At 47.0% G+C, this 24469-nt stretch overlaps 1 protein-coding gene across 2 annotated transcripts; it reads left to right on the top strand.

Annotated features, from left to right (window-relative positions):
- Nucleotides 1–1683: 1683 nt before the first annotated feature.
- GTF3C2 (general transcription factor IIIC subunit 2) lies at nt 1684–23880 on the top strand. Of its 2 annotated transcripts, XM_002913767.4 has the most exons (19): nt 1684–1826; nt 9961–10231; nt 10427–10748; nt 11353–11638; nt 14033–14127; nt 14542–14619; nt 14739–14837; nt 15918–16145; nt 16336–16447; nt 16647–16755; nt 17841–17866; nt 18047–18176; nt 20445–20589; nt 20695–20856; nt 21053–21140; nt 21554–21682; nt 22136–22288; nt 22432–22539; nt 22827–23880. In XM_002913767.4, exons 2-19 carry the CDS (start codon nt 9985–9987, stop codon nt 23043–23045), a joined length of 2736 nt encoding a protein of 911 aa, XP_002913813.1. In that variant the 5' UTR covers nt 1684–1826; nt 9961–9984; the 3' UTR covers nt 23046–23880. The 2 variants fall into 2 exon arrangements, with proteins under 2 accessions (XP_002913813.1, XP_034515630.1); XM_034659739.1 differs by lacking the exon at nt 22432–22539.
- The last annotated feature ends 589 nt before the right edge of the window (nt 23881–24469 follow it).

A 24469-nucleotide genomic window follows, 5' to 3' on the forward strand; every position in this document is an offset into this window, starting at 1 on the left:
TAAAAACAAGGGACTAATTCAAATTACAGTTGACCCTTGAACAACATAGGTTTTAACTGTGGGTCCATTTATATATGGATTTTTTTTGTTACAATATAGTACTGTAAATGTATTTTCTCATGATTTTCTTAGCATTTTCCTTTCTCTAGCTTACTTTATTGTAAGACTATAGTATATAATACATATTGACATACAAAATATGTGTTGACAGTTTATACACAACAGCAGGCTACTTAGTACTAAGTTTTTGGGGACAAAAAGTTAACATGCAGATTTTCCACTGCACGGGGGTCGGCACCTCTAACCCTTGTGTTCAAGAGTCAACTATATCCTACATTTATATTATTACTAAGCAGTCATAATAAAGAATGAGGAAGGTTTTTATGTACCGAAATGGAATGATCTAAAGGGGAAAGATATATATGCATTTGCTTATGTGTATAAATATATAAAATATCTTGGATTTGTAACAAGGAACTGATCGTGTGGATGTGGAGACAGGTGGAAGGGAGTCTTCACTTTACACCCTATATATCCTTTGAATTTTGAGCCATGTGATTATCTTATTCCAAAAATGAACGCAATTAATATAAAAAATGTTTGCAGTTAAGTCAAAGATAGCCTAATGAGGCAACAGGAGTGGGAAGACATGTCCTCCTTACACAAGTGTTGAAGCTGAGAGCTGTCCATCACACAAGCACTTAAGATAGTACTGTTACAGCAACTGCAGCCTGAGTTGCACCCAATTCTGCGTTCTCACAAAGTTCGTCCTAAGCTACAGCACAGCCTTACTCTTGACTTCAGGCCTCTGAGAGAGTTGGGGATGGAGTCCCTTTACTCCCACTTTTAAGTCTTAGCTAGCTCCTCCCGCGTTTTTCTCAAATGTGTAACCAAGGGAATTTAATAGGTGAAATTCTTTGGGCAAAGACTGGTTTACTCCACCCCTTCCTGTCCCTATTTATATATCCTGAACTCTCCCAGTTAATATGCGGAGACCTGTAAAGTTTATATGGCTTTAAATGTCTCAGGAAAGGGCAGAAATTTGTTACGTTCTTTCTTTGTCCACCCGCATCCCATCTCCCAGGGAGGGAAGCAAGGCCTATGCCCACCAAGACCGGGGCCAAGCCTGAGGCTCATTACAGTGTAGTGTCCCCACGCCAGGCTTTTCTACTGGTTTCTCTTCCGTGTCCTTTTCCCAACCCCCTTTGTGTTTTTGTAGCGCCCATCCCTGGGTTCATGAGTGGCTGCCCATGGTGGAGGCCCGAGCCATCCTCTGGCAGCCGGCGGCAAGGCTTCCTCTGTCTCTCAGTCCGTTTCCTCAGCTCAGACCGCCGGAGTGCTTACTCCCACTCCAGCCTGGCCCTGCCCGCCACACGGCCGGTAGTCTTGACGGTTAGGCAGGCTCCAGGGCTCGGGAGCGGCGGCGAAGCCTGGGCGCGCCGTACACTCGAGGATCAATTACAGGCCCTGTGGGAACCCGCGGGGCGCGACGACCATCACCGCGCAGGCGTCAATCTTCCTTTCTTGACACTGCAATTCCCAGAAGGCCACGCAGCGTCCCTGGCGCGGCTAAAGCCCTGGAACCTCGCCGGCTCCGAAAGGGCGCGGGGCTCTCGCCGCACTGCATTATGGAATACATAGTCTGAGAAAACGTCCTCGGGCACAAAGTCCCCACCAAGCTCACGTGTTTACCTTGTGCATTGGCGGCCGGGGGTGGGGTGGGGGGAGGGGATCAATAAAGAGTAGCTACCAGATTTCGTCATAAAACCGCGACCAGACAGGCGGCGCCATCTTCGAACTTGGACTTCCGGAAGGACTTGGTGAGGGTAAGTGTACCGCAGCGGGGTGTGCGGGGGCCCCGCGATTACTCCTCCTCCTCCTTTTCCCATAGCACTAAGGTATTGGGAACCAACTCCCGAGTCGGCTGTTCCCTCTCTGCATAGCATCGCGACCTCCAGCCCCCGCGCTGCTACAGAAACTATCACACTCCCCACCTCCTTCCCCGTAGTACAACCGGACATCCCTCATCCCTGCTAATCACGGCTTTTGCCTTCTTCCCCGACGCGGTGCGGTAACACGACATCCTGTGTCCCGGCCGCGGCAATGCTGACATTGCATCCCGCGGGCTCAGCAAACCTACAGTAGTTCTGAACCTCAGAAAACTCAAGGCTCGCTCCCAGCGCAGGCTAGTGGTGGAAGCTGCCCCCACACGCATGACTGAAGAAGGGCAGGCGATCACTCCTCGAGTGGTCCCGGGTTAGTCTCCTCATTCAGCTGTGTCTCAGCTTCTGCCTTCATGAGGCTCTTCTAACCCCGGGGTTGTGCCCGGCGCGCTCCAACCCCATTGGCGCAGCCAAGGGCCAGTTATGTTTCCCTTCTGGTGCTTTTATCCCGCGGCAAGTAGGTTGTCTGCTGGGGAAGGCGGAGGAGGCGACTTCAGCCCCACCCGGTAACTCACTTTGTTAGAGAGGTGTAGTGTGTATGGCGAAGCCTCTTCGGCCTAGCGGCATATTGTTAGACAAACTTCAGCCATTCCTGTTCTTTGGTTATTTTTTGGCATCCTTTATCTAATGTACTATTATTTTCTTAATAGTTTTCTTTAAATTGGTTTGTTTTTCAGGTTTAAGTGCTTTCGTGTCAGTCTAAGCAAGACAGATGAAACCATGGGTTTCATGGGCTAGAGTTTTTTTGTTTTTGTTTTTGAGAGAGCGCGCGGGCGGGGGGGAGGGGCAGAGAGAGCAAGGAATCTTAAACTGGCTGCAAGCCCAGCGGGGAGCTGGATTCCAGAGCTAGGTCTCACGACCCTGACTGAGATCAGGACCTGAGCAGAAATCAAGAGTTCTTGGCTTAACCGACTGAGCCACCCAGGCGCCCCCGCGGGCCGGAGTTTTTCATACAAGTTAAAATAAATATAGTTAAGTAAAGTTCATTTTTGTGTGACTAAAATCATCTTGCATACCACCAGCTGCACCATAGGAACACTTTGGGAAACAGTGTATTAGACTAGTGTGTTTAAAGTAATTCCATACTTGAGGAACTGTGTTAACTAATTATTTTCCTTGGCTGGGAAAATCCTGGCAGCCTTGAAGCAGTATTCCAAACAAGTTGAGGTGCAAATGTAAACTTCTATAAACTCTAGCACAGATTTATTAAACATCCCTTCCTTTGCTTGTGTCTAGAAAATTTATTGTGAAATCATAAATGGAAATTAACCACCGTACCCTGCTGCTGCCTTCTACAGGAGCGAATCCTTAAAGGGATTTTTTTGCAGTTTGACAAGTTAGTCATTAAATCAACAAAGTTTAATTATTGCACTTACCATGTACCAGGTTCTGGATTCAATAGTCAGTGAAGCAAGATCCTAATGAAACTTTCAAGTGAGATAGATCTGAAGTAAATACCCATTTCCCTTATAAGAGAATTCCACATGGACTAAAGAGCTACATTTAAGGGCGCCTGAGTGGCTGAGTCAGTTAAGTGTCTGTCTTGGGTTCAAGTTATGATCCTTGGATCCTGGGATTGAGTCCCACGTCGGGCTCCCTGCTCAACAGGGAGCCTGCTGCTCCCCCTGCTTGTGCTTGCTTGCTCTCTCTCAAATGAATAAAATCTTTTTTAAAAAGCTACATTTAAGGGGCGCCTGGGTGGCACAGCGGTTAAGCGTCTGCCTTCGGCTCAGGGCATGATCCCGGCGTTGTGGGATGGAGCCCCCCACATCAGGCTCCTCTGCTATGAGCCTGCTTCTTCCTCTCCCAGTCCCCCTGCTTGTGTTCCCTCTCTCGCTGGCTGTCTCTATCTCCGTCGAATAAATAAATAAAATCTTTAAAAAAAAAACAAAACTACATTTAAGATTCAAACCAGAAAAAGCATTAGAAGAAAATAAAATAGGATATGTTTATATTACCAGGGTAGGAAATGGCCTTTTTAAGACACAAAGCAACTCATAAAGGAAAAGATTGAGAAATTTAACTCAGAAAATAGAACATCAGTTTAGAAGAAACATTAGAAACAGAGTTTTTTAAAAAGTAGAAATAGTGGGGCATCTGGGTGGCTCAGTCAGTTAAGCATCTGACTCTTGATTTCAGCTCAGGTGATGATCTCAGGGTATGGGATGGAGCCCCAGGTATGGCTCCAAGCTCAGTGAAGAGTCAGCTTGAGATTCTTTCTCTCCCCACCCCTTTTTCCGCCCCTCTAAAATAATAAATCTTTTTTAAAAGTAGAAAGTATTTGCAACATAAATAACAGCTCCACAGATCAATAAAAGATTGATTTGTTCTGTAGAGGTATGGGCAAATTATATGTTCAGGCAATTCATAAAAAAATATAGATGTCCCCTCTCTCTCTCTCTCTCTGACAAGTAAATAAAATATTTTTTAAAAATGGGGGTCCCTGGTGGCTCAGTAGGTTAAACATTTGCCTTCAACTCAGGTTATGATCAGAGTCCTGGGATCTAGTCTCACATGGGCTCCTTGCTCAGCGGGGAGCCTGCTTCTCCTTTTGCCTGCTTGAGCTCTCTCTCTCTCTCTCTGACAAATAAAATCTTTTTAAAATATATATATAGATAGATGTTCCAGGTGCCTGGGTGGCACAGTCAGTTAAGTGACTGATGTTTGGTTTCAGCTCAGGTCCTGATCTCAGTGTTGTGAGATCGAGCCCTGTGTGGGGCTCCATCTCAGTGCTGTGAGCTCGAGTGCCATGTGGGGCTCCGCACTGATCGAGGAGTCTGCTTGAGATTCTCTCTCCCTCTCCCCCTCACGATTGTGTGCTTGCTTGCACGTGCTCTCTCTTTCAAATAAACCAATCTTTTAAAAAAATTCATCTATATATAGATGTCCAACAGATAAAAAGTTGCTAACCTCAATCATTATCATTATCAGGACAACACAAATAAATACAATAGGGCGGAATTCTTTCATGCATCAGATTGGCAAAAATTAAAGATTGGCAAGGGCATGCTAAAATGGGTACAACTATAATTCTGTGGAACACTGGATAATAACTAAGAAGAATGAGATATATGTACGTGTGTACTGATGTGGAAAATCTTTAAGACATACATAGAAGTTCTCTTAACTGGTACCTAGGTAACTAGCTCCCTGTGTTAACTGACATCCCCCGTTTCTTCTGTAAAGTACAGATGCTCATGGCACACTGAATGCTTGAAGCCTATCAGCTTTTCTCCTATAGGCCTGGTCATTCTACTTATTTGAGAGAGAAAGAGAGAGCAAGCACAAGGAGGGAGTGTAGGGGCAGAAGGAGAGGGAGAAGCAGATAGCAGGGAGCCCAACATGGGGCTTGATCCTAGGACCTGAGATCAAGACCGGAATGGAAGGCAGATGCTTAACCAACTGAGCCACCCAGGTGCCCCAGGCCTGGTCATTCTATTCCCACTGATTGAGTTGAATGCTTGCCAAGGGTCATTGTGATGGTTCTCAACATTTTTTATGTCAGTTAATTTGTCATTATATTTATATAATTGTGAGATACGTTTAAATTTTAAAGAAATTTGAGTATAAAAGTTATTGTTGCTATTAAAACTAAGTTGAAATGTGACAGATAAATAGGTGCTTTATTGTTATTCTTTACATTCTGCACGTAATTACCAATATTTTGTGTCAATTAAAAGTTTCATAAAAATGATTCTAAATGAGAAAAGAGGAGCACCTGGGTGGTGCAGTCATTAAGCGTCTGCCTTCGGCTCAGGGCATGATCCCGGCATTATGGGATTGAGCCCCACATCAGGCTCCTCCACTATGAGCCTGCTTCTTCCTCTCCCACTCCCCCTGTTTGTGTTCCCTCTCTCGCTGGCTGTCTCTTCTCTGTCGAATAAATAAATAAAATCTTAAAAAAAAAAAAAAGTAAACTAAGTTGAATGCTTTAGAAAGAAAAAAGAGGTAATTTGTAAAGAAACAAAAGAGGCTGCCAGATAGGTGTGAGTGAGGCAGCTGTAAAAGATTGAGGAAAATTTGTAAAAATCTGAAACTTTATTGCGCTTGAATTGCTTCTTAAGAAAAGAGAATGTTTCAAGAAAGGTGTGGTCAGTAGCATCAGTGCTGCTGAGAGATCAAGTTAAACGAGACTGAGAAGTGTCCATTGCATTAGTTGACACAGCAGTTATTGATGACTTTAGCTTCAGTGATGAGTTGGAGGGCAATATCCTAGTCAGAATGAAGCAGGGTAATTAAAACATCAAGGGCAGACAACTTCAAAGTTTGACTGTGAGGGGCACCTGGGTGGCTCAGTCGCTAAGCGTCTGCCTTTGGCTCAGGGCCTGGTCCCAGGGTCCTGGGATCGAGCCACGCATCGGGCTCCCTGCTCTGCTGGGAGCCTGCTTCTTCCTCTCCCACTCCCCCTGCTTGTGTTCCCTCTCACTGGCTGTCTCTCTCTCTCTGTCAAATAAATAAATAAAATCTTTAAAAAAAAAAGTTTGTGAGAGGGAGGAGGAATATGGATTGAAGGATTGTTATATGTGTGTTAAGATGAAAATTAGAGACACTTAAATGCAGTTGGGAAACAGCCAGCGTAAAGGAAAAGGCTCAACCATTCCAGTATCCTTAGGAGGTAGGGGAATAGAGCTAGAACACGAGTGGAAGTTGGGTAGATGGGTAGATGAGGGATTCAGATTCAGGGAATGTTAGGCTACTTGACCAGACATTGAAATATGTCCCACATAATGGCTTTGGGTTTTGTTTTGGAAATCAGAGGCAAAATCACCTGCTGAGAACCAGGGGATCAGGTGTTGGGGGAGAGGGAGTGTGGGGGCTGAGTAGAGAGAAAGTGTGATTGCTAGCATCCTGGCAGCTTAGATGTGCACGTGGAGAAAAAGGATGGTTGGTTCATCCAGGGCTTAAATTTTGCCAGTCCTGTGGAACAAAAAGACAAGAAGCGAACTTTATACTATCAGCAAAAGTCTGATTAAAATAAAGGAATATAAGCTAGATAGGATGTGGCCAGCACAGGGAGGAATTGGAGAGATCAATGATGGGGACTTGATACAGTTGGAGAATAGATACAATGATAGTAGTTGAGCAATCTAGCTATAATGATGGGAGGTTGTGATCAGAGAGTGGGATGTCTGTGATTTTGGAGGTTAAAAGGTTTTGTGAGATGACAAGGTCCAGTGTATTACAGCAAGTGAGTAGCAATGGTTTACCTGAATGTTATGAGCTTCAAAGGAACAGTTTTTACAAGACAGGGAGGACTGTTGGTCTGCAAGTGGCATCAGAGAGGATCTGACAAGACACTGATCCCATTTTCTACCGTGGGGTCATTGGGATATGAGAGAAGGAAAAACCTCCACTTGAGAGCCTAGAAAGCTAGAAATTTCAATTCCTGGAATTTTTTTCTATCCAAGATTCTGAATATGATTTAGGTCTTGCCAATCAAATGTGCTTTTGAAGAACTCAAATCTGGACCCGAGTTTAGAGGGAGGAGAGAGGCAGGCCGGGAGGCCATACATTTTGCTGGTTCAGAGTGTGGCAGGGGTATGATTCTGGACCTGGGAGCCGAAGGAGGGTCTTCCCTGTTGAGTCAGGTCACTTTCTGATTAGTGCAGAGGCAGTTCATGGGCATCAGCTGTGGCAGGGGCTTCTTGGTTGCAGGTGCCTCCTCTTTGTGGTGTAGGAGAGGTCCTGTGGTTCTAGAACCAGCAGCTGCCAGACAACTTCCCATTTTGACAAGCACTTGTCCCCCACCCCCACCCCTCCCAATGATCCTGCATGCAGGTGGTTCTCAAGCTTGCACGTGCATCCAAATAATCTGAAGGGCTTTATGGAGACACAAAGTGCTGGCCCCATCCCAGAGTTTCTGATGCAGGAGGTCTGGGATGGGACTGGAAATTTGCATTTTAACAAATTTCCAAGTGATGCTGATGCTGCCAGGACCACGCTTTAGGAGCCACTGATGTGAACCATGTAATACCCTGTAATAAATCCCTTTTAGCTTAACTGGCTGGAGAGGATTCTGTTCTATGCAGCTGAACCTTGACCAATAGAGAGGTTAAATAATCATTTTATTCATGCCTTCCCTGTCCTTATCTACTTGATCTGTCAGTGGTTAAAAGAAGTAGTTCTTGTGGGGCGCCTGAGTGGCTCAGCTGTTAAGCGTCTGCCTTCAGTAAGTGTCTGCCTTCGGCTCAGGTCATGATCCCAGAGTCCTGGGATGGAGCCCCACATTGGGGTCCCTGCTCAGAGGGAAGCCTGCTTCTCCCTCTCCCACTCCCCCTGCTGGTGTTCCCTCTCTCACTGTATCTCTCTCTGTCCAATAAATAAATAAAATCTTAAAAAAAAAAAAAAGTAGTTCTTGTATTTCCTGAAGATTTTGCTTTGTTTTGTATTTATTATAAAGTATTCCCTTTTTGTCCCATTTAATACTTTCTCTCCTGAATTCAACTTTGCTATTACCAACAAAACTCCTGTTTTCTTTGTGCCTACATTTGCCCTATATATTTTTTATATCTTTTGACTTCTAGCTCTTTGGGTTCCTTTGTTTTTAGACATCTCTTTCAAAGCATATAGTTTGGCTTTTAAATCAATCCAAATCTTTATTCTTTTTTTCTTTTTCTTTTTTTTTTAGTGGGTGAATTGATCTTTGGTTATTGTTATACATCTTTATCTTATGTCATCTTGTAGGTTTTTTCCTTTTCTTTGTGTTTTTTTTTTATTTCCAGTCTCTTACTCTGTAGCCCTTAAAATAATTCCTTCTGGTTCCTGTGGCCTGCTAGGCATTTTGGAAGCAATGTAGTATACTGCCTTGGGTTCTTTTAAACATCCTTAAGGCATATGCAGACCTATGGGGGATTCCCTCCTGGGATGTGAGCTATTTCTCCTTCTTTGTCATAGATAGGTAGGTTATTTTGGCCAAAAACTGAGCCCTTGCAGAGTTCTGTGTTGCTCAGCTTTTTGGTTTGGTGGTCAATGTTTTGTTTATGTCTGTCAGTTTACTTTTGCCCATGGTTCCGCAATTGATATTCTGGGTTTGGAAAAAAATTGAAGAGGGGCGCTTGGGTGACTCATTCGATTAAGCGACTGACTCATGGTTTTGGCTCAGGTCATGATCTCAGGGTCATGGGATCGGGCTCTGCTCTGGGCTCTGCGCTCAGCGGGAGTCTGCTTGACTCTCCCTCTCCTTCTGCCCCTCCCCTGCTCTTGTGCATGTGTGAGTCCATTCTCTCTCTCTTTTTTTCAAAAAAAAAAAAAAAAAAAAAAAAAAAGATCCATGACAGTTTTTTAGTTCATTCTCCATGTGGGAAAGGTCTCTTAATGTAGTAGGATGTCCATTTATTTCATAGCCATCTACCTCCCCTATTCAGGTAAAAGATTAGTGGCAGGGCACTGGAGAACTCTTACTTACTATTAAATAAATCTCTTCTTTGACTAGTATTCACAAAGACGAATGTTAGCTCTAGGCATCCTCCTTCAATTTGGTCTAAATTTTATGTATCTGGCGGCTGTTCTTTGTAGCCTATTCCTGAAGGTTTAGGAAGTTTGGGAAGATTTTTTTCACTTTCTTTTTATTATTTGAGAGGAAGGGGGTAATCATTTCATTGGGTTTTAGGGAAAGAAGTTGAATAATTGTTCATTCACTGCATTATCCTTATGAGAAAACTTAAGAGCTTTAAACTGGCTGAAGAATATAATGCTTGGCACATAGTAAGCATTTAATAAATAAATGGTAGCTTTCTTATTACCGGTTTATTGCTAGCTCTGCTATTGCCTAAGTTCCATGAGGGCAGGGACCTTGTCTGTCTTGCTTATTGTCATATTACCAGTTCCTACTAGAACAGTGCCTGACATAGAAAATGCTTAGTAATTGTTATTAAATGAATGAGTGATCAGGGAACTTGGGTTTCTGGCTCGGGGGTGGGCAGTGGGTGGGATGGGAGGAGAAAAGACAGGAGAGGAGAAAACTCTGAGCCAGTGCAAATAGCTTTTGCCTTCCACTCATGTGTATGTCTCTGTGCAGGGGCAGCCATTTTAGGGGGTGCTGATGGATACCTGCGGGGTCGGCTGTGTTGCCCTGGGGGAGGCCGGCCCCGTGGGGAACATGACTGTGGTAGACTCTCCTGGACAAGAGGTGCTAAATCAGCTTGATGTCAAGGCCCCTTCAGAAACAACTAGTGCTGAGGCTTCCATAGAGATGTCTTTACCTACACCTTTGCCTGGATTTGAGGATTCTCTTGATGAGAGGAGGCTCCCGGCAGAACAAGAAAGCCTCTCCAGACTTGAACAGCAAGGTATGTACCTTGTCCTTTCCTTTTTTTTTTTTTTTTTTTTTTTTTTTTTTTTTTTTTAAGTCTCCCTGTGCTTAGCTTAAGATGAAAGAGAGCAGGGTGAGCTCACAGGATCTTACCAAGCCGGGTATGGTATAATCTATTCCAAAGAGGTTTGAGCTCTGGTCCCGTCTCACAGACCCATATTCTTCTCTACAGATCTTTCTTCAGAGATGTCAAAGGTCTCAAAGCCTAGGGCCTCAAAGCCTGGCCGGAAGAGAGGTGGTAGCACACGGAAAGGCCCCAAAAGGCCGCAGCAACCTAATCCTCCATCAGCCCCTCTGGTTCCTGGTCTCTTAGATCAATCCAACCCTCTGTCCACCCCCATGCCTAAGAAACGAGGTCGAAGGTCCAAGGCAGAGCTGCTACTGCTGAAGTTGTCCAAAGACCTAGATCAGCCAGAGTCTCCACCTCCAAAGAGGCCCCCTGAGGACTTTGAGACCCCTCCTGGGGAACGACCCCGCCGAAGGGCTGCCCAAGTGTAAGGACTGTGGGGTGCAGTTTGGTGGAGGGGGGTCGGGGTGAAGGGTTTGCGGGGGCAGACGTTGGAGAGCTGAGAGGCTGTGATGAGGTGTCAGGTAAGCAGGGGTAGCTTCTGGGTTCTGGGGGCTTGAGCCATCTTCTAGCTCTTATGACAGCAGCTTTTTTTTTTTTTTTTTTTTAATCTGTTGCTGAGTTTGTCTGTCTAGGAGGTTGCTTTTTGTGCCTTGTATCCTGTCATATTTTTCAGTTTCCTCCAGGTCTTTGTTGCAATTTTCCCACCCAGTATATATCGGTCTCTGTGTGCCCTTCCATTCTTCTCTGGGCTCTTACTGATCTCTGACTGCAGTAGAGTGGAAGTGCCTTGGACTTGGAGTTGGCAGACCTGGGTTCAGATTCCACATACGTGATCTGAGTCCTCTCTTGGCCAAGTCCCTTAACTTCCCTAGATTTCTGGTTCTTTGTCAAAGGGGAAGGGAAATTAATAGCTGCTTCCCAGGGTCACTGGGCGGATCCAGTGAGATGAGAATCGGCCGAGTGTCTGGAAGAGCGGGCTGTCTGTGAAGTGTGTGTGAGGGTGGCCGTGACTCTGCCCTGTCCTGCAGGGCACTTCTGTACCTTCAGGAACTGGCTGAAGAGCTCTCAACGGCCCTGCCTCCTCCGGTGTCCTGTCCCGAGAGCCCCAAGGTCAGCAGCCCCGCCAAACCGAAGAAAAGCCGGCAGCAGGCAGCCTGTCAAGGTGGAGAAGAAGAGGATGACACCGCACGGGACGAAGACTTTGTGCTCCAGGTTGAGGCGGAAGATGGAGATGAAAGCGAGGCCCCAAGCGAGAGCTCATCTGACCCCGAGCCTGTGGTGCCTCAAAGCACCCCACGAGGGTCCACCGCAGGGGTAACCTGAATGCATAAGAAAGTGAATGTGGAGCTGGAATTGTTAGCGAGGTCTGCAGGGCACCCCAGTGGAAAGCTTTGGCCTAGTAACTGATGGCCAAAATAAGTCATCGAAGAAAGGGACACCCTCCAAAAACAGTTGAGCAGGCGGGGGCAGGGGGTGGGAGCGCATGAGGGTACTCACTCAGAGATCAAGCATCTGCTGTGCACTAGGAAACACGTGACTAGGAGAGCCGCCGGCCCCACGGAGTCTGCAGTGTGATAAGGGCTGGAGGGAACCAAATGCTTTTGGCATGTTGAGGAGGGCAGTGAACTGCTGGGGCTTCACAGAGGAGCGATGGTTGGGCTAGGTCTTGAAAGGTGAATAGGAGTTTGCCAGAGAGATTGGTTTTCCCAGGAATTCCCCGGACAGGACAGCAAGCAGGCAGAGCTGTTGAGCGCTCTCAGCAGGTTCCCAAAGGTGTAGAAGTGCCCTGTAGGATCAGCAAAAAGTGGGGGGTGGGGGGGNTGAATAGGAGTTTGCCAGAGAGATTGGTTTTCCCAGGAATTCCCCGGACAGGACAGCAAGCAGGCAGAGCTGTTGAGCGCTCTCAGCAGGTTCCCAAAGGTGTAGAAGTGCCCTGTAGGATCAGCAAAAATTGAACTCGAGAGGATGGAAGGACAAAGGCTGGTAGGAGCCAACACAGGTGTTTGTATGTTTGTTGAATTGTGGTAAAATATACATAACAAAATTTGCCATTTAAAAATGTAAATTATTTTGGAGGTGCCTGGGTGGCTCAGTCAGTTAAGCGTCCAACTCTTGATTTTGCCTCAGGTCGTGATCTCAGTCAAGGTCGTGAGATTGATTTTGCCTCAGGTCGTGATCTCAGTCAAGGTCTTGAGATTGAGCACCGAGTCAGGCTCCATGCTGGGCGTGGAGCCTGCTTGAGATTCTCCCTCCCCTCTCCCTCTGCTCCTCCACCCCCCACCCCAAAAACATACAACTGAGTTGCGTTAGCACATTCTAGTGTTGTGCAGCCATCGCTGCTACCCGTTTCCAGAACGTTTTCATCATCCCAGAAAGTCTGTGCAACAGAGGTTTTTAAGTAGAAAAATTACGTGATCAGTTAGGACTGTAAGTCAGTCTGCCGTGGACAGTGAGGAGACAGCTGCAGTGATCCAGGTAGTGATAGGGAGGGCCTGGGTCAGGCTGTGAAGCAAGTGAAGGGGGGCAGGTGCAAGAGACATTTAAGAGAATTAACAGCACTTAGCAGTTGCTGGAAAGGAAGGAGTAGGAGTTTCTAGCTGAGATGGTGCTCTTAAGTATTGGACTTCAGGACAGGAACGGTGGGAGCAGGGGAGGGGTGAGGGTGAGCAGGGGAGGTGATGGGCTCGTCTTCCAACCCGCTGAGTTGGAGGGGCCTGTGTGCCAGGAGCCATCCTACTGGAGATGTCTGGTTGCCAGTCATGTGCATGGGACCAGCCTTCCTTGTCTTAAGCACAACATTTAAGGGAGCACCAAACTCCCCAGTAATCAAGATAAATATCTTGATGCAACATTTTAACAAATAAAAGTAATGCAGGGCACCTGGGTGGCTCAGTCGGTGAAGCATCTGCCTTCGGCTCAGGTCATGATCCCAGGATTTTGGGATCGAGCCCTATGTTCGGGGTCCCTACTCAGTGGGGAGCCTGCTTCTCCCTTTCCCTCTGCTCCTCCCTCCACTCTGCTGTCTTGCACACTTTATTTTTATAGTATATTTATATTTTAAGGTAAATAAAATCTTAAAAATAATGCAATAAATTTATGATGAATAAAATATCAGAGTTTTAAACAACGACAGGAACTGTATTACTGATTTTCCTTTTGCCTTAGGCTCTATAATATGGGTTGGCACCACACTGTAAAGGTCTAGAATTTGTAGAAAAGCTGAAACTGGGTAAAGTTTACATTTATTAAGATGTCAACAATGGTAGTCAAAGCCGTGGACATGGGATGAGAGGACCCGGACTACATGTATAGAGGGTCGAGGAGAAGACAGAGGAACTTTGGGAAATACTGTTATCACCCAAACCTGTCGGAGGAGGGAGCGCCTGATCAGAGAGGCAGGAAGAGTAAGGAGACGCTATCCCATGGGGACGGAGTTTCAGGAAGCAAATGTGAGTCCTCTGAACCAAATGCCATGGAGATGCCGAGGAAGGTGAACAGAAAATACATCACAGGTTTTCAGTTTTGATGGAGGAGTGGGAGCAGAAGGTGGAGAAGTCATTGTGATGGCGGAAACATCAGTCTTTTAAGATGCTGTTAAATCAGGCTAGAGAGGAAGCAGTGCCAAGAAAAGTAAAAGCTAGGAAAGCTGCCGTCTGGAGACTTCTCTAATCTGTAAAATTCTCTCCCTTGTTTTCATTTGCTCCTCAGAAGCAGAAGCCACACTGCCGGGGGATGGCTCCCAATGGCTTACCAAATCACATCATGGCTCCTGTTTGGAAGTGCCTCCATCTCACCAAGGACCTGTGAGACTTGAGGAAGGGGGCTGGGGATGAGCGGGTTGTGGCAGCATGCAAAGGACCATCGAGAAGTAGGGCCATGGGAAAGAGGGAAGGCACTCACAGGGTAGGACGCTGAAGACATTCATAACTAAAAGGCACTGCTGCAAAGGCAAGAGCTCCAGAGCTGTGCTGTCCAACACAGTAGCCACTAGCTGTGTGGCCATTTAACTGTAATGTAAAATGAATTAAAGTGAAAAGTCTACTTTCTCAGTTACACTAGCCACATTTCAAGTGCCCAGTAGCTACTTGCAGCTAGTGGCTAGTGTATCTGTCAGACAGCGTAGATGATAGATCACTTCCATCGTTGTAAAGGTTTACCAGACAGCACTGCTCTAGAATTTCTCTTCTCCTTCATTAATGCTTCTTGTGTTCCTCCAGCCGAGAAAAGAAGCATTCATACTGGGAGTTTGCAGAATGGATTCCGTTGGCCTGGAAGTGGCACTTGTTATCTGAACTGTAAGTGAAAGAGACATTCTGAAGCTGGGAGGGGGTGACACCCCTGGAGATAGGAGGGTGACGGAATCCTGGGATGGGTGAAACTTCCAAATTCACTCTGTTCCCTCCCCCGCCCCCAGTGAGGCAGCTCCCTACCTGCCCCAGGAGGAGAAGTCTCCGCTGTTCTCTGTCCAACGTGAAGGACTTCCTGAGGACGGCACACTGTACCGAATAAACAGGTGAAGATTGCATATCTGTTTCTGATTCTAGGAGATAGAAATAGGAAAAATGAGTATTGAGAGGGATGGCAGATCGGCCCTGTTCTTCCCCTGATGCTGTTCCAGGGGGTCCCAAGGTAGGAGTCTTGCTGGATCCGGCCAGCCCGCTCTAATTTTGCAGTGCTCATTGCTGCTGGGCAGACTAAGGGAAGCGAGGGAGATGACGGGCCAGTTTACCAGGTCACATCTACTCAGATAGACCCGACAGGCTGGCCCTGGAGAGAACACTGTAGTAGACCACAGTGCACAGCCTGTCATCTTTGAAGGTGAACTAGAGCTAGATAGGCTTTGGAAGGAAAGGAGGACGGTACAGGCGGTGGCTAAGGACTGTTTTCACCTGTAGACTGGTCTTGCTCTTCTGGCCCCCCGCTTAAGCCAGTTCATACCAGCGCCAGCTGGAGCTCCCATTCTGTCCGCGTTACCTTTTCTTTTTTTTAAAGACTTAATTTTTTTTTGGAGCAGTTTTAGGTTCATAGCAGAACTGAGAGGAAGGTGCAGAGATCTCCCGTATACCCCCTGCCCCCCTTCCACATGCACAGCTCCCCCGCTGTCAACATCCCCCACCAGAGGGCAGATGCGTTACAGTTGATGGACCTACACTGACACATCCTCACTCGAAGTCCATATGTTACATTAGGGTTCACTCTTGGTGTTGTACGTTCTGTAGATTTGGACAAATGTATAAGGACCTGTCTCCATCATTATGGTATCATACCTAGTAGTTTCACTGCCCTAAAAGTCCTCTGTGCACTAACCACTCATCCTGCCCGCCCCTCTAACCCGTCGCTATCACGGATCTTTTGATTGTCTTTATAGTTTTGCCTTACCCAAAATGTCCCATAGTTGGGGTTATACAGTGTGTAGGCTTTTCAGGTGGGCTGCTTTCATTTAGTGATATGCCTTTTCATGGTTTGATAGCTCATTTCTTTTTAGTGCCAAATAATATTCCATTGTTTGGATCTTACTTTATCCATTCACCTCTGAAAGCCTTATTACCTTTTGTTAATTCCTTTCTTCATCCCATCTTTGACTTTTCTCTAGATTTAGCTCGATCACAGCACACCCAGAGCGCTGGGATGTGTCCTTCTTCACGGGGGGACCCCTCTGGGCTCTGGACTGGTGTCCAGTGCCAGAGGGGGCAGCAGCTTCGCAGTATGTGGCCCTTTTCTCCAGCCCTGACATGAATGAGACACACCCACTGAGCCAGCTTCATTCAGGTCCTGGGCTGCTCCAAGTCTGGGGCCTTGGGACCTTGCAGCAAGAAAGCTGGTGAGGTGGGGCTAGGACGCTGCCATGGGAGGGTGGTTGAGGAGGAGAGAACCTGGGCAGGGGAGCTGGCGGGGAGCTGGGGAGGGGAGCTGGGAGGCCTGGATTGGGGCTGGGCTGGGGAGCAGGGGGCCTGGATTGGGTTGAGATGGGCTCTCCCTGCCCATTCTTCCCATATGCTTTCTCTCCTCAGTCCTGGCAACAGGGCTCACTTTGTCTATGGGATTGCTTGTGACCACGGCTGCATCTGGGACCTCAAGTTCTGCCCCAGTGGAGCATGGGAACTTCCAGGCACCCCGCGGAAGGTACCTCCCTGTTGGTTGTGGGATGCCCTAGGACTCACAGAAAGAACAGAGAGGCCCTATGAATTCCCAGAGTTGACAGAGAGTAGAGGATGGAGTTCTCCAGCAAATCCATGTCATTTCCAGGGACCAAAACCTCAGAAGTTTTCTAAGAGGCCCTGAAAGCAGCAAGCCTCAGCACAGATCTGGTCTCCCCCTCTAGGCTCCTCTCCTGCCCAGGTTGGGCCTCTTGGCTCTTGCCTGCTCCGACGGGAAGGTGCTGCTGTTCAGTCTGCCCCATCCAGAGGCCCTGCTGGCTCAGCAGCCCCCAGGTGAGGAGCACAGGAGGCAGGGGGCATGGGGCTGCTGTAGCGGGCCCCGTCCAGCTCTCCTGAAAGTCCTCCCGGCCCGGCCTCTGGGACAGAGCCTCACTCAGCACCACACCCACTCTGACTTCTCACCTTTGTCCTCCCCCTCTCTCTGTAGCAGCCTGCAAGGGGTACTCTGTCCTGCAGTCTTCTCAGCAGGATCTTTCAGCCCACTCCCCTTCCCCCCCTTTCCCTGCTGTGTGCTCTCAGGCCCTCCCCTCCTGCTGCCCCAGCTGAGTGGCTGTGTAAAGAGGTGCTAAGGCTGATCTCTCCTGCCACACTCTTCTCCTTCCCCCAGTCCCGTACTTGACCTGTCCTGTTCTCACTGCCATGTACACATAAACACAGTCTCTTTGCTGGGAAGTGGGAGAGAATGGAGAGCTGAAGATGAGCCAGAAGAGGAAGGGGTTAGCGAAAGGCATCTCCTGTTTGTCAAATTTGTTTTTCAACTGTATTTTGTATTTTAAGAAGAGGGCACCCAGGTTTGAGCCCCGAGAAATCCCATATTTGGTGGTCTGGCGGAGGAGTGAGCTGAGGAGCAAATAGGCGTGAGGAAGTGAAGACAGATGCGTGGACAGTTCTTTCCAGTAGACTGGCTGTGAAGGGGAACGCGAAGATCAGGGTGGTGCTGGAGGGGAATAAGGGGTAAAGGAGGGGTTTGTTTGTGTATTTGTTCCATTTAGTTAGAAGACTACAGTGCATGTTTACATCTGACTATGAGAATGACCCAGTAGGGAGAGAGAGAAAGTGGATCATTCAGGAGAAAGAAAGATAATCAAATGAGCAAAGTTCTGAAAAAGGTGAGAGAGGGTCGAGAGAGAGCAGAGTGGAGCAGTTAGCCATTATGATAGAACGAAGGACACACTCAGGTACGAAGAGGGGGAAAGAAGATGGGGGCAGGTAGAGGTAGAGTCGTCGGTGTGCTGGAGGAGAGATGGCTATCAGGGAAGGTCATTCTCCGGTCAGCGGTGCTGGTCTAAGAGCAGGGCAGGCCAGGACATCAGTCCTCTGTTCCCAGAGCATCAGTCACCGCTCTTCTTCCTTCACAGATGCGATGAAGCCTGCCATCTATAAGGTGAGTGAGGGCCCTGCTACCTTAGCCAAGGCTCCATCTTCTCGAGCCTCCCTTTCTAATTCCACAGTGAGTCTCCTGCCTCTCCCCCACCTCCACCCTGCGGGGTTAAACACTAATTTGAGCCTTTGTTGCAAATGGTAAGTATCCCTAACCCTAGTCCCGGCTCTTCTGTCCCTGCAGGTACAGTGTGTGGCAACCCTTCAGGTGGGGTCTATGCAAGCTTCAGACCCCTCTGAGTGCGGTCAGTGCCTTAGCCTGGCCTGGATGCCTACCCGGCCCCACCACCACCTGGCTGCTGGCTACTATAATGGTAAAAAACCAAAACAGCATAAGGGGCTATTGCTCTTTAAACTTCATATATGCTTGTTTTTTTGGTGGTGGTTTCCTTTTTGGTTCAGTGGTGGGCATTATGTTTAAGCAATATTAAAAAATACAAAGAAATAAAAGTCACTAGAATTTTTCTACTCAGAAAAACATAATTAAGAACAAATGAACAGGGGCGACTGGGTGACTAAGTAGGTTAAGCATCTGCCTTTGGCTCAGGTCATGATCTCGGGGTCCTAGGATCAAGCCCTGCGTCGGGCTCCCTACTCAATGGGGAGTCTGCTCCCTCTCCCTCTGCCCCTGTCTCCAGCTCAGCTCTCGCTTGCTCTCTCAAATAAGTGAAATCTTAAAAAAAAAAAAGAAGAAGAAGAAGAAGAAGGGCGCCTGGATGGCTCAGTTGGTTAAGCATCTGCCTTCAGCTCAGGTCATGATCCCAGAGTCCTGGAATTGAGCCCCGTGTTGGGCTCCCTGCTCAGCAGGGAGCCTGCTTCTCCCTCTCCCTCTGCCTGCCACTCCCCACTTGCTCTCGCTCTTGCTGTCTCTCTTTCTCTCTGTCTCTGTCAAATAAATAAAATCTTAAAAAAAAATAAACATCATTTCCTGAGTTCTCTATGCATATATAAAGATAAAAAGATCAGATGGCAAGAGAGAGACTTCTATAGCGATGGGATCATACTATATAAGCTATTTTAAAGATTTTATTTTTAAGTAATTATACCCAATGTGGGGCTTGAACTCAACCCCAGGGTCAAGAGTCGCAATGCTCCACGGACTGAGCCAGCCAGGCGCCCCTACATAAGATATTTTAAATGAAAATGTATGAAATTTAATTATCCTTTAATTTTATAAAAGTAAAAGACTGAATTAAAACTGAGAGCTAGGCTAATCTCCCCATAAATGTTCCTTCACCACAGAGACGTTATTTCCTTAAAGATACTCTTAAGGTTTAAAAGGGGACAGAAGAGGATCATAGATAAAGAGCCATTCCCATAGTTGGAGTCCACAGACGACAGTTTCATGGTTCGACCTCATCAGTGGTCTCGCCCCAGGAGGTCGGGACATTAACACTCTCACACCTCTCTTTCTGTCCCTCTCTGTCTTTTAAGCGTCTTTCTTTTGGTGCGGCGATTCTTCCATCGTCAGGGTACATCATTCTTGATGCTGTTTTGCTCTTAACTCCACGAGTTATAATTCCGCATTGAAATGATCACGCATGTCCCCCGGTCCGTCCCTCTCAGTCTGCCCTTGTTGCTGCATGACATGCGGCTCAGCTGGAGTTTGCTGCCAATAAGCTTTTCCAAGAAAAGCTCATAAGTGCTACATTTCCTGCGTTCTTAGCTACAAATAGTTTCCCCAGCTATTGTTTATTAAATTCTTACTGTTAGGACACCTGGGTGGCTCAGTCGGTTAAGCATCTGCCTTTGGCTCAGGTCATGGTCCTAGGGTCCTGGGATGGAGCCCTGTGTAGGGCTGCCTGCATCTCCCTCTCCCCCTCCCCAATCATGCTCTCTTTCTCTCTCTCTCAAATAAATAAAATCTTTTAAAAAATTCTTACTGTTCTTTAATTTGTCTTCTTTTTTATCAAAGTTATGCTTTTGATTCCGTCCTCCTCTGCCCGCCTGGTCAGGGGGCAGCTGGTTTTGGGTCATCAGAGTTAGTTTCTATTTGTTCATTTGTTTTCTGTTTCTCTGCATCTTGTCGCTTTTGACTCCTTGCCTGTCCTCTTTGTCTTAGAGCAGAGTTGGTAGACCTTTCTCTAAAGGTCCAGATAGTGAATATTTTATGCCTTGTGGGCTGTTTGACCATTGTTGGAACTACTCAGCTCTGCCATTGAGAAATGAAGGCAGCCTTACATTAGGTAAACGAATGGGTGTGACTGTTCTAGTCAGACTTTATTTACCAAAGCAGGCAGCAGGCTGTATTTGGCCCACGGGCTGTAGTTTGCCAACCCTTGTCCTAGAGGGTTTATGCTTTTTAAGAAATCCCTTCTATTTAGTAGGGAATAGAGGCTATTGGGTGTATTCAGTCTGTCTTTAAACCACAAGTCCCAGACCAAGCAATTTTTTATTGATGAGAGTTGGAGCTAAAATATCACAGAGGGAATGTTGGCAAGCTAATCATGATCCCTATATCCTTTCATAAGGGGGTCACATCTGAGGGTAAAAGGCAAAGGTCCTTGGAGCCCAGAGAAAGGCATTAGAGCAAAGAAGAGAGAACTTGCCTTTAATACGTACACATTCTATCCCTATCTCAGGCATGGTGGTTTTCTGGAACCTTCCCACTAACTCACCCCTGCAGCGGATACGGCTCTCTGACGGCTCCTTGAAGCTCTATCCCTTCCAGTGTTTCCTGGCCCATGACCAGGCTGTGCGTACCCTTCAGTGGTGCAAAGCTAACAGGTACAGGACAGGATTGCTGTGGGCTGGGAGATGAAGCCGGGGAAGGCTGGTACTCCCAGACTCGCTCAGATTTGATCTTCTCCCTCTTCTCCCCTCTTTCCACAGTCATTTCCTCGTCTCTGCGGGGAGTGACCGCAAAATCAAATTCTGGGACCTTCGACGACCTTATGAACCCATAAACTCTATCAAGCGCTTCTTGAGTACAGAGCTGGCTTGGCTGCTCCCCTACAATGGTGTCACTGTGGCTCAGGACAACTGCTACGCCTCGTATGGCAGGACGCAGATAGGAGGAGCTCTAGGGACAGGCCCTAAGGGTTGGGGTGCAAAGTGTGACAGATTGTTGTGGGGAGAGGAGGGTTGAGAGTTGTTTCATTGAGGTAATTTGAATTCTGGAAGGAATTGGGGAAGGGAAATGAATACAATCTTGGAAAAAGGAAAGTTTTATTTTGTGTTCCCCTTACAGTTATGGACTCTGTGGAATTCATTATATTGATGCTGGTTACCTTGGTTTCAAGGCCTATTTCACTGCTCCTCGCAAAGGCACTGTCTGGGTGAGCCCCTCTCTTCATTGCACAGAAAAACGATTCCTTTACTCACCTACAGGTGGTCAGGAAGAGGCAGTTTTGCATAGGAGAAGATAGATGTATGGTAACTGTATCATCAGGGATAAAGGTTATGATAAACTTCTTTTAAAATTTAAATTCGGTTAATTAACATATAGTGTATTATTAGTTTCAGAGGTAGGGTTCAGTGATTCGTCAGTCTTACATAACACCCAGTGCTCATTACACCACGTGCTCTTCTTAATGTCATCCTACAATTACCCCATCCCCCCACCCGTAAACTCATTTTTGTTTCTGTGCGTGTGTGTCTTCCAGTTCAGACTGTGCGATTGTTTCCAGTTCACAGAACTGAAACAATATGAGTGAGTAAATGATGAAAGAAATCTGTCTCTTCTTATTAGAGTCTTTCAGGGTCCGACTGGCTTGGGACAATAGCCGCAGGAGATATATCCGGGGAGCTCATTGCAGCTATACTGCCTGATATGGCACTGAACCCGATAAATGTCAAGCGACCTGTAGAGCGAAGATTCGTACGTATATGAATATTTAATGGTAGCACCATCTGTTGGGTCCTAATCCACATGACCTCCTAAATTAGAACTATAAAGTAGTAGGGTACAAATTTGGATGAGGTCTCCCAGACCTGATATTGTCCTTGGAAGTCTTAGCACAGAGTTGTACCTAATATTCCCTACCCTAGTGCATCTGTGCATGTGTTTAAACATACTACCTTCTTCCATCTTTACCTCTTCTCTGCCCCAAAACCAATTTTCTTTCTCTCTCTCTCTCTTGTTTTTTTAAGTAGGCTCCACGCCCAGCGTGGTGTCCAGTGCAGGGCTTGAACTCACGGCCCTGAGATCAAGACCTGAGCTGAGATCAAGAGTCAGACGCTTAACTGACTGAGCCGCCCAGGCGCCCCATCAGTTTTCTCTTTTATTCTGTCTCCAGTATTATAGGATCTAATCTCATGGTCTCCTTTCTAGCCTATATATAAAGCAGATCTGATGCCATATCAGGACAGCCCTGAAGGTCGAGACCATCCTTCTGCTTCATCTGAGGCCCCCAACCCTCCCAAAGCACGAACTTACGCTGAAACTGTCAACCATCACTATTTGCTCTTTCAAGACACGGATTTGGTAAATGGAGGCCAGGAGAATGGGCGTGGCGTTTTAAAAAGAACACTTAGCTCTGGTACAGTAGGGCATTGTGAGGAGTTGCAGCACAAAGGTGCAAGACTAAGAAGCTGCTGGCTCTCTCTCTCCTCTTCTCCCCTCCCCAGGGTTCCTTCCACGATCTGCTCCACAGGGAGCCAATGCTGCGCATGCAGGAAGGAGAGGGCCATTCGCAGCTCTGCCTGGACAGGCTGCAGCTAGAGGCTATTCACAAGGTACAAACCTTGTCTCTCCTCTTCTCCACCCTTCTTCACTCTCATGACCTGCCACTGGCCCTACGGTCAGTGAAATGAGGGATGAAAAGGTAGCAGGGGGAAGGAAGGAAGACAGCTCTGGGAACCTCATCCCCTAGAGTGTGACAGACATACTTCCTTCCTACCTCTCTCACCCCGTGACAGTCCTGTCCTTCCAGATTATCAACCTTTATTTCCCCCTCTTCAGCTCGGACTCACACTAAAGCACCAGCTGTGAACATCTCTCTTGTTTTCTATTCTCTTCACAGGTCCGGTTCAGCCCAAACCTGGATTCCTATGGATGGCTGGTGTCTGGGGGACAGTCCGGGCTGGTTCGGATCCATTTTGTCCGTGGACTCACCTCACCACTGGGCCACCGTATGCAGCTTGAAAGTCGAGCCCACTTCAGTGCTATGTTCCAGCCATCCTCCCCTATTAAAGGGCCTGGCTTCCCTCCCACCAGCCATCGCCTTCTGCCCGGTCCCTAGTCATGGTCCACACAGGACCTTTGGAATGAAGTCTGCCAGGAACAAATGGCCCCCCCCCATGCACAGAGCCATAGGAACGGGGGTCTTCATGGATAGTGATGCTGCCAGACCTGGACCTTTAGACCTGCCTTGCCAGGACTCCTTAGATACCTCTCCTTCCACAGACTTCTGTCATCACAGCCCCCTGCGGGCAGGGGGGCCAGCCCTCCACAAACTCTCCAGGCTCCTCAGCCTAAAACTGTGGCTCCTGAGTAACACTCAGGCCTGGCCTAGGCTTGGAAGTCAAATTGCTCATATTGAGCTTATTGCGAAGTGGGTAAAGCTAAGTAAAGGTAGTGGGTGTTTTTGAGACCACACGTGAGTGGGTGTTTGGAGAACCGGAAAGGGTATCCGCATGAAGGCTCCTGTGTGACTATATTCCAGGATCCAGTATTACTGCCTTCTCAACTTCCTCTTTAGAGTAACCAACACACAGGCCCAGGAGGGTGACAGTAATTTATTGGACTGAAGCTGCAGATAGTACTTCTTTAACTGAGGAACACCACAAACACCCTACCAGTAGAACAGTGGCTCAGATCTTACTTGCTCCTGTTTACGAAATATTCCCGATCGCTGGTCATCTGACCCTACTTGAACACTCCTGGGCAGTCATGTTTTAAAAAATCTTCCTTTATATCAAGTCAAAGAGTATACTTCTATAAATTTCACCATGGGTATTAGGAAATCTAGTCATTTTGCCCTGTGATTGCCTTTTTAAGTATATTTAAAAATAGCTATCATGTGTTTCCCAAGTCTTTCTTCTCTAGATTAAATATCTTCAGTTACTTTAACCATTCTTTACACGTCATGATTTTTGGTCCTTCATGATACTGTCACATTGTTGACTTATTAAACATGTCTAGCTACTGTATTTCAAATCTCTATATACGAGGTGTTTAAAACCCAAGAACAGTAATGTATTGTTATATCTCCTCTTGTTAAGAGTCCCCTTGTGGGGTGTTGGCAGACTCACAGGGACTCCAATACTGCCTCCTAACCAAAGACAGACCCCAGCAATGAGAAATAGACAAACGATAGTCTTGGAGTGTATGGGAGTACAATCAAGTTTGGGGGAAGTAGTCAGATGACCTCAGGAAAGGGAGAAAAATCTCTCCACTCCAACTGAGGAGTGGAGATTAATTTAGTGCCTACCTGGAACAAAACCCATTGGCACTGTAGACTGGTTGGCCAGATATCTGGGAACAGTTTTCTGCCTCTTGGGTGTAGGGAATTTATCCTATATCAAGAAGAAAGGTATCAAGCAGTTCAGTTTCCTTCCCGTACAGAAGAGGAAACAGAACCTGGAGGCAACCAGACTATTAGCAGCAGAGGGATCACAACCCAAAGGAGGCAAGTATTGTACCACCCTATTGTGATCAACCTCA

The sequence above is a fragment of the Ailuropoda melanoleuca genome, chromosome 4, assembly GCF_002007445.2.
Source record: "Ailuropoda melanoleuca isolate Jingjing chromosome 4, ASM200744v2, whole genome shotgun sequence".
Taxonomy (NCBI): Eukaryota; Metazoa; Chordata; class Mammalia; order Carnivora; family Ursidae; genus Ailuropoda; species Ailuropoda melanoleuca.

Bases quoted from the DNA above. Each gene is read 5' to 3' on its own strand.
- GTF3C2 (XM_002913767.4), top strand. From the start codon at position 9,985: ATGGATACCTGCGGGGTCGGCTGTGTTGCCCTGGGGGAGGCCGGCCCC. The intron at 10,232-10,426 runs GTATGTACCTTG...TCTTCTCTACAG, and splicing joins CTCCAGACTTGAACAGCAAG to ATCTTTCTTCAGAGATGTCA. The intron at 22,289-22,431 runs GTAAATGGAGGC...TCCCCTCCCCAG, and splicing joins TCTTTCAAGACACGGATTTG to GGTTCCTTCCACGATCTGCT.